Below are 10,084 nucleotides of genomic sequence, written 5' to 3' on the forward strand. Positions count from 1 at the left end.
CGGGGATAGGGTGGAGGTGTGGGCTTAAGTATGGTGCTCTTTCCAAGAGCCAGTGCAGACTTGATCGGCTCAATGGCCTCCTTCTGCACGGTAAATTCTGTCTGGTCCTGGGAAGTCATGTCCCGGAAAATGCAGAAGGTGATGTCATAGGTGTTTTTGTCAAGATAAAACTGGCTTTTCCCACTTTCTTTAAAAGGCAGACTGTGCACTGGAGCATCATTCATTCTAACCTGTACCTAAAATTACTAACTTAGTGGAAACACCTGACCTGGATAGATCAGGTGATAGATTAGAGGGAGCACAATTTGTGGAGAATATCCATCTGCTTTTTTTTTTAAATTTAGAGTACCCAATTCATTTTTTTTCCAATTAAGGGGCAATTTAGCGTGGCCAATCCACCTATCCTGCACATCTTTTTGGGTTGTGGGGGCAAAACCCACGCAAACACGGGGAGAATGTGCAAACTCCACACGGATAGTGACCCAGAGCCGGGATCGAACCTGGGACCTCAGTGCCGTGAGACAGCAGTGCTAACCACTGCGCCACCGTGCTGCTCGGTCCATCTGCTTTTTAGAGTTTCCTTTATTATGACTAAACAATAAAAGTTAGGAATGGAAAAAAGTCACGTGAAGCTCATCCCTCTGGTACTTTAACTCTTCCATTATCCCATCTGTCCAGATTTGAATAGCCACAATGTTTTTCTTTCTGTTCCTTTCCTGGCATGTTCTTCCAGATATGTCACCCTAAGTAAAGAAATAATTTTGCCAAGTATTCTAAATATTTTTATTAATTTTCATTGTGTGTCCAGGTTTTTCTTGGCAGACTTTGATGAGATAATCTAGGTTTATCTCATCTTTTTGCCATACATTTATATCCTGCTTTATCAAGTTGGAACATCTCAATGCTTGTTCAAATAATTAATTTTTTGAAGAACTCAGCGACCAGTATATAGACAACCATGGCAGCCATTCTGTACTTGCAACATACAAGGATTGTGCAAGAAAAGGAAACACATGCTCTGGGGGATTAAAAACAAGCGCTTATACCTATTATGATTATATATATATATGTTGCTATTTAATTATGAAGCTGTGGCAGATTTTACAGTGATTCTGTTGTCAATGAGTTATTTTATTTATAAATTGCGCAAAACTCAAATGTCCTCGATTCATGCAGGGTAATTGCTTTCATGTTGCAACAGATGCTTCATTTTAAATTGTAATACCTTGAAATCTTCTGCACTTGTTGAGCTACATTCTATTCTATCAATGTAAGCGATTGGGCTCAATACTTGGGTAGTGTTTTCTGCTCAATCCTCAGAAAAGTGATCATTTTGATTTGAAGAAAAGCTGAATTAAGTGTTTTTTTCCATTTAATCATCTTGTTACACTACCAACTGTTAACCAGTTGGTTTGTTATTACACGCATAATCTGTTCAAACTACAGTAATGCAAAATCATGTTTTATTTTGCTTAAACTATATCTGAGCATCACCAAGTCACAAATATAGGGCAACAGTTTTTCTTGGGTACCTATGCCTTTCAGCATTGAGCACATCAGCAAAATATTTATTTGTTGTATGCATGAACATGAGTACATTTAACGAATGGAGCAACAATGTCACACAAGCATCTTTTCAGTTATTCAAAGTCTCATAGTATTCTATACGTCCAAATCCTTTTTCAAAAAATATCATTTTATTCATAAAATTTGTAAAAGTACGACATAGCCGTTCAAATTTGACATTACATTACTTTTCAATTGTGTTGTGACTCCGGGTCAAGTGGGCCACGCACTAGCCCAGGGTGCATAACACCATATAAAGCTTCAAAATTTCAGTACCTCAGCAGAGAATCTGCTGAGTTACAATTCTCAGAAATCTGTAATACAAACAGTATGCTTTGAATGGTAGACATTGCTGGATAAACTAACATTTAGAAAAGAAAAAACTAATTTATTAGTACCTTATGTGTCTCAAATGTCTTAAAGAGCTTCACATACAACAATTCCTTTTGACAGCACAAAACAGTTACATATGCAATTGTAGTAGCCGATTGCACGTGGCAGGATTCTACAAGAGCAATTAGGTAAACGACCGGTTAATCTGTTTTTGGTGATGTTGGTTGAGACTATAATGTTAGCCAGGATGTTAGGTGAAATCCCTGTGTTTTTTATCACATCCACCTGAACAACAGAAACAGCCATCCAAGACCCGGTTTAATGCTACACCTTTAAGACAGCATGTCTGTGGTAGTGTGACTCAAGAAAGAAAGAACAAGCTTGCAGAGTGCTTTGGAATGTCTGGAAATGCATCCAAAGAATTAGTCTTGAAGTACAGCCACTATTATACGGACATACGGTGCTAATACAAAAGTGCCTGTTTTATTTTGAACCACACGACAGCTTCACTGTCTCCCTGTGTTAATGTTGCTAATACCAGGTCCATTATCGGGTCAGTGGTAGAATTGTAAACTAACTAAATCAATAATTTGACTGCTGTGAGCAAGCTTCTCCTCAACATGAAAGTTTTGAAGTGGACCAGGGGGGAAAATGGACAATCAGAGCAATATTGAATATAAAGTAGTAGTAATTCTGGTAGGACGATTTTGCTTCTTCAAGTGCTTTGTCCCAACTCCGACCCCTTCCCAAATCGCTGACATATTATAGAGATTTCCTGTATTAGTTACAGCAGTACAGGGACATCCAGCACAATAGCAGAATAATGGCGTGATACCTTGATGCTTTATTGGAGGAATTTAACACCCAGTCTGGACAAAGATTCTTTACATTTACCTGGCGCTGAATAGCCTCTAATTTGAACCTCTCATCTGGTCCTCGCCTGTTTGACTGGTGCTATTTCTCTGAGAACCCAAGAACACCCATCCTCAAATAACACTGGAATGAGGTGAGAGGTGGCAGATAGATAAAAGAGGTGTACATCAACCCCCTCCTCCCGCCCCCCCCCCCTCCCACTCCCCCCGGCCCCCTCTGTGGAATTGACTGTGGTAGGTAAAATGGGATGCCAGCCTGGTGGGAATGGATTCCGACCCACTTTCCAATTACTTCCTTACAACAAAACCCAAATTGCACAGAATTCTGTGCTAAAATCTCTATTTAAGGGCATAAATGAGTCTGGTGGAAAAATAGACCAGCTTTCCCGCCAAGGAATGGTTATTACAAGTGTTGGGGTTTATTTGTTCAGCTCCACTACAGTATCTGAACGTAAAATCTAGATTGACAATTGAATGCAGTATTGAGGTAGTGTCTCACTGTCAAAAACACTGCCTTCCGGATTAGATGTTCCACAGACACCCAGGCCCAGAGTTTATAATTGTAGAGACCATGATTCAGAAGTCCCACACCTATTTCCAACAGATCCCATTTTTGGCAGTAAGGGAAAGGGGGCATGTGAGTCACTCGTGAAGGAAACCCAAAATCATTAGAGCCATTTGAATTCACTCCAGAGTTCAAAGAGATTCCATTTTAACTATAGCGAGAGCCTTAACCCACAGTGTCGGAGTTACAAATTTTTAGATGCTCCAAGTGCTTTTAAATGCTCCAAAAATGCAGACAGCTTAGACCATAGGAACAGGTGTACACTGTTCAGCCCCTCGAGTCTGCTCCGCCATTCAACAGGATCATAGCTGATCCTCTTCTTTAGAATTGTCAACCTGTGAAGGTATTTAAATCCATTGCCCCATTTGACGAGGCTCCACAAGTAGAACCTCAGCAGCCTGGTGGAGGAGGTGAAGAGGGACCTGCAAAGATGGAACTCAGTCCCACTTTCACTAGCAGGAAGGGTGCAGACGATTAAAATGAACGTGCTGCCCAGGTTCCACCTCGTATTCAAAAAGCTCCCGAACTTCATCCTCAAATCCTGTGTTGCGAGGTTTGATAAGCTAATCATGGCCTTTGTCTGGGGGTGGGGGGAGATTCCTGGGTACGTAAAGCCATCCTGCAGAGCGGGAGACACGTGGGAGGCCTGGCCCTGTCATCCCCCCCCCCCCCCCCCAATTCTACCTCTCGGCAGCATACGCAGAGAGGGGGTAGCTGAGAGAGCCGGAGGCAGACTGGGTCCGAATGGAGGAGGCCTCCTCCTGTACGGGCTCCTGCCTTCTTCCATGACATGTCCTGGGTAGTGGGGGTTAAAATGGAGAAATGCCCATTTGTGGCGGTTTTCGGGGTGTCAGAACACCCAGGGTTCTTCACAGGAAGAGGGTGGACACCATAGCCTTCGCCTCCCTGATTGCCAAACGGCAATTTCTGCTGGGGTGAAAGTCGGCAGCGCCACCAAAGGCCTTAGATTAGCTCTCCGACCTGGCTGAATTCTTGAAGCTGGAAAAAATAAAATTCATAATCATGGGATCTGAGGATAGATTCTACTACACGTGGAAAACATTTACCAGCCTCTTCGAAGACCTGTTCATGATCAGCGACCAGGGGTGGGTAAGCGCAATAGAGAGGGGCGGTGGCAAAGGAGGAACTGCCAAGGGAAGGGGGAAAAGCACACAACACAGACGAGAAAGGGGAAATAGGCTCTACACTCAGAGGGGCGCAGACCCCTTCACACATTAAAATTGGGAAACCGATCACCTTTCTCATCCTCTGTATTCTGTAATCGGGGTTTCGATATAAATCTCTCTGCCACTGTAGATAATATATTCTCTTTTCTTCAGCATGTACAACACACTAATGTAAATAATGAAATGATATTACTGGGACTACTGTCAGAGACGTGTGGGAACATTGGGTTACTTGTGTTGTTTTAATATTGCTCTGCAGCTTTTCATATAAAGTGCTAAAATTCTAATAAAAATATTTTCAAAAAATCCAAACCCCATTAAAAATAAAAAAGCAGTCTGTCTGTGTCAGAGCTAAAAGAAACAACTCTTCTAGCAGTTATAATAGCTGTTCGTTGATATTACCCGAAAGGCTCTTTATGAATGTTTGGCTGCTTTTCAAAACCTATAATTATCTCAGCAGGGATGTTGTGCTTGATTGACAGCTCAGAGTTTCTTTAAACTGCCTTTGATGTGGGGCTATGAATAGTATATTGATTATTTTTATAAGAGATTAAACACTTACAAAGATGAAGGTTTTGGTGGGCTTTCATGAATGGTAGTGTTTATTTTATTATAGTGAAGGCTCTAATAAATATTTAGACATCTATTTTATTTAATCTCAACATGGTTCCTGGGTTAGCTGAATACTGGGTGAGATGGTGTAAAGGATGTAAGAGGCAAGGATATTGGGTGAGTTTGCATTAAGTTGGCTTAGGAGTGATAAAGGGCTCTGGTGGGTAGGTTGGCATCAAGTTTCATGGTAGATGTGGGGGTTCATTGGGGGTGTGTGGGGGCATGAGTTGGCATGCAGGGTATGAGGGACCACGTTTCAGTGGGTGAAAACATGGCTTGGTATTGATGGTGCATTGGGAGTGGGTTAGGGGTTGAGGAGTTTGAAGGATGAGGGCTAGTGACCTAAAACATAAGCACATAGCCAGGATGAAGTACCAGAGAACCAAGGTGGGCCTTTTAAACAGCCCACCTCAGCGCTCAACAGTCTCTGTAGCTGCCACCTATTGGCATCCACAGGTGATGGGCTCAACCCCATCCTGTCCCCGCCCCTTCAGAATGATGATCCCACCATTCAGGGGAATTTTTGCTGAGACAGATGCGGAGAGGTGGGTTCATTCCCAACAAGCTCTATCTCCTCAATCAGGACCCACCTTTCAGATAGACTAAGAGCCCTGGGTTCCTCGACCGACATTTCTCCCTCGAGCAACACTACCAATGAACATTAACTGGTCATTCGTCACATTGTTGTCTGTTGGACATTGCTGTGTACCAATTGCTTGGTAGTTTTACCTATAAAACAAGTGGTTATTAATGGGCTGTAAAGTTCTTTGTGGCATAATCAGGATTTGAGATATAATTTATATAATTATAAATTCATTCTTCCTCTCCTCATTCTAGAATGATGTACAGATGTGTACCCATTTTAAACCTACTGGTCAAGTCCCTCTCAAAATTAAAACAATAGTTTGCTTATATAATATGTGAAAGCCTTTTAAAGTTGTAATTGAATGAAGAAAAGTGAATCAGAACTATAATAAATTTGTAGCTTGTTATGGACTTTGCATCAGTGGTGGGCAACCTAGTCAAGCGAGTGGGTTGTATGAGTGGCCTTCCTTCATCTCAGTGGGCCGTAAGATTGAAATCAGGCTTGTTCACTAACCGTGAACCCATGATTAAGATTACATACATACACCGCAAGTTACAGAAAAAAATCATTTATACAATAGAACCCTCATCAACTTTAAAAGGTAAAAACAAAAGAAATATTTACACTTTAGATGCAGAGGGACCGCACGGCTCTCTCAGGCAATGTTGTGTGCAATCAGTATGCACCTCCCTTCACTTGTCCTTGCTTTACGTGGGTATCACTTCAGTCATACCGGTAGGAAAAAAACTACATGGATGGAAATCAGTGGAATGTGGCAACCTTCATGTGGGCAACGGTCAACAAATGTCTTGTGAGCCTTGGTCAGAGCCTCTGGGCCATAGGTTATCCACCATTGCTTTACACTGACTTGTGTGTCCTTGAAACAGTGCACATTAAAAAGAATCCTATTGGTGTGTGCGTATATTTACATACATAGCCCATATTCTCCTATTTTATACATAAATATTGAATCCCTCCCTCTCTCATCAGTTTGAAAAAATTGCGCATCCAAGTTACTTTTTTATAATGTTATAAATTGAGTAGTACTTACCAACAGCTTACATTTATGTAGAATTTAAAACAGAAAAACATGCCAAGGTGTTTCACAAAGATTTAAATGGACAGTAGGGTTAGGATGGGGACAATTTACACTAAATGGGTGTTACCCAATGTGGTTTATCTGTATTAAACCTGACTTATATGGAGGGGTTGAGAGAAATAGATTTGCAAATTCAAGCTAAAAGCCGTAACCATTCAGAAATTGAGTTTATTCAATGTTGTTCCAGAAAATAGAAATGAAGAAAATGAACAAATATTTAAATCAAAGTGAACACTTTTCAAACATTAAATCATGTTTTATTTCCTGACACCATCTTGTGGTTGTTTTTTTAAAACTTGCATCTGATGAAGAGAACCAGTTTGCAAATTAAAATTACGTGCAATTTAAAATTCGCAATTTTGCACCTCAAGTTTGTTTGAAACTGTTTGGACATTCCTGACTGCACAGTGCTGTTCACTATCTAACTGATAAAATGAATGCCTACCGTGTACAGTCTTTATTAAGCAACTATCTTGCTGTTTTTTTTTCCCAGAAGATGAAAATAGATTACGAGACCTTGGTAAAGTTCGTGTACTGTACAAGAGTACCGTAATGCCTTACAGCATCTATCAGAGACAGAACAAGAGAGCCAATGATGAAGTGGCGGTACGGCAATATGCAAGCCTGGTTGGACAGATCTGCGCAGAGCGAATGCTGCTTTATCGGGTCTAAATACATGGTTTATGTTAAGGCTGTGAAAATAAGATAACACTGTATGTTAAATTAATGCTGTGTAACAACGTCACAATACATATCTACTATTTTAAATGACTCTAGCCAACCACGCCATACAGCATGTGTGTGTAATGTCTCTGTTTTTGTAACCTACACAGCATTTACCTTTTAGAATATATGAGCAGTTCCTCAAACTTTTCCAGGCAAGGCTATTTCATTTCAGTTTTCTTTGGGCTAAGCCTCACCAAAAATGCTTTTGTCTCACGATGTCTAGATTGGGATTCTCTTGCTCAGTTCTTTCTCTCTCTCTCTCCCTTTTTCACTGTGCTTGTTTTTTTTTGCCTCTTCATCTTAATCCCTTCCATCTTTTCACTCCATTCTCTTAATCTTGAGCTTCCACCTCATGTATGTTCTTTTCCCCTACACTACTTACGTTTTGATTTCATTTATTTTCCTTTTAACTTTTTCCCCTCTGTGAGGAGGTCCTCGAGAGCTGGACAGGTTGTTCCATCTTGCTTGGTGGATGCTGCAGTCTTTCAAATGCATGCACATTTTGTTTGTGCATCTTGCTGAAGATGAGTTAGCTGAATGAGAATACTGAAGTTTCAGAATAGGTAAGAGGGGTGTATCCAGACTCCACAATTTTCAGAATCCCAATTGATATTGTGGTGAGGCGGAATGCTTTTAAAGCCAGGTTTATGGTTAAGTTTATGATTTTTTTAAAAATATACTGGATGATAATTGTTTCTGTAGGTTGGTAGTTGAACATTTATCCATGCTTGTCTAGAAGGACCATAAAAACCGTAGGAAACAACTGACATGCTTTTTTATTTTTGGGTTACTGGGTTATGGGGTCAGGGTAGAGGTGTGACGTGCTCTTTCCAAGGACCGGTGTAGACTCGATGGGCTGAATGGCCTCCTGCACTGTAAATTCTATGATTCTATGAAATGGAAGAGTAATGCAAACTGGGTACGATGGATACAGTAGGGAGCAGCTGTTGCAACCGGTACATTGTATTCTTATTTTTGCTGCAAGGAATTTCAGGCAAACTAAAATTAGGGGAAAGGTTTTGCAAAACATGATTTAAAGTGAGCAGTTAGGATGGAAAAAATAGTACTGAACCAAGAAGGAAAAAGCAAGCCAAGTTATTGCTCATAATTTACATGACTTACTCAGATTTTATCACAGAAATACTGTATTCACAAGACACTGCAAATAAATGTAAATGCTTATCTAAGACTTATCTATTTTGAAAAACTTGTTTTAATACTTTATATAAATTCTGGTTAATAAACCATTACCTTAGTTAGACACATTATCTGAGCAAATTTTCCACCTCATAAAACTTTCAAATTTAGCACCCAGGTCCAAAGATGTACTGATGGAAGAGTTTGACTGGCACAGGCAACTCGTCTCACACTTGCCTACAGTATAGACATAACAAGTGATCACAAAGTACATTGCGAAGAGAAGCTATTGATCATGGATATACAGCTGATGATAGAAACTGCATGGATACAAAGCACATGTTGCAAGACAAAGAGCAGCTTTTTTTCTCTGCCTTCCAAGCAATGTATATGAATTTATTTGAGGCATTGTACTGGTACCTATTTCTAACTATGTAATTTTATATTGGTGCCAAGTATAAAATAAACATCTCACAAAAATGTAGCCTGTTGTCATGCACTATTTGAACAGTGCATTTAAGAATGGCACAGCTATAACAACTAGGAACACAAAAGGCAGAGAAAGTAGGAAGTTGCATGATTCCCCCAAAACTAGTTTAATACATCTCATACAGTAATAACTTTTATTTCTTTGGCTCCTTTAATGTAATGAAATAGCCAAAGGTTCTTCAGAGAGGTGTTATGAAACAAAAATATGACACTGAGCCACATAAGGAGGATTTCAATCAAACCACCAAAGGAGTTAAGTTTTAAAGAAGGAAACTAGGCAGAAAAATTCAGGGAGGGAATTTCATAGGCCAGGGTCTAGGCAACTGAAAGGCACGGCAACCACAATGGTGCAACGATTAAAATCAGGGCTGCTCCAGAGACCAACATTAGTGGAGTGCAGATATCTGTGGGTCATAGGATTGGAGGAGATTACAGAGATAGGGAGCGTCTGCCCATTGAAGGTTTGAAAACAATGCTGAGAATTTACAATTGAAGCATTGCTTAACCAGGAGCCAGTGTAGATCAGCAGGCATAGAAGTAATGGGTGAACACAATTTGTTGTGAGTTACGACACACAGGCAGCAAAGTTTTACATGTCCACAAGTTTAGGAAGAGTAGAATGTGGGAGGCTGGTCAGGGTTGGGTTAGAATAGTCAAGTCGAGAGGTAACAAAGACAGGAATGAGGGTTTCATCAGCAGAAGGACTGAGGCACAGGCAAAGACAGGGCTGTGTGACAGGTGAAATTGGTGGTCTTAGTGACAGCATGAATGCGATTGAAAGTTCATCTCGGAGTCAAATATAACACAAAGTTTGCAAACTATCTCGTTCAGCTGCAGACAGTTGCAGAGGGAGAGAGGTGGAACAGCATTTATGGTGGGGACCAAAAACAATGGTTTTAGTTCTTCCCAATA

At 40.6% G+C, this 10,084-nt stretch overlaps 1 protein-coding gene across 3 annotated transcripts in view; it reads left to right on the plus strand.

The window, feature by feature from the left end:
* Nucleotides 1-9,167, plus strand: part of LOC140393178 (arginyl-tRNA--protein transferase 1) — a 342,882-nt gene extending 333,715 nt beyond the window's left edge. For all 3 annotated transcript variants that reach the window (XM_072479318.1, XM_072479324.1, XM_072479323.1), the window contains one exon: nucleotides 7,314-9,167. In XM_072479318.1, coding sequence (XP_072335419.1) covers nucleotides 7,314-7,492 — 179 coding nt within the window. In that variant the 3' untranslated portion in view covers nucleotides 7,493-9,167. The remainder of the gene's footprint in view (nucleotides 1-7,313) is intronic.
* The last annotated feature ends 917 nt before the right edge of the window (nucleotides 9,168-10,084 follow it).

The sequence above is a fragment of the Scyliorhinus torazame genome, chromosome 16, assembly GCF_047496885.1.
Source record: "Scyliorhinus torazame isolate Kashiwa2021f chromosome 16, sScyTor2.1, whole genome shotgun sequence".
Taxonomy (NCBI): Eukaryota; Metazoa; Chordata; class Chondrichthyes; order Carcharhiniformes; family Scyliorhinidae; genus Scyliorhinus; species Scyliorhinus torazame.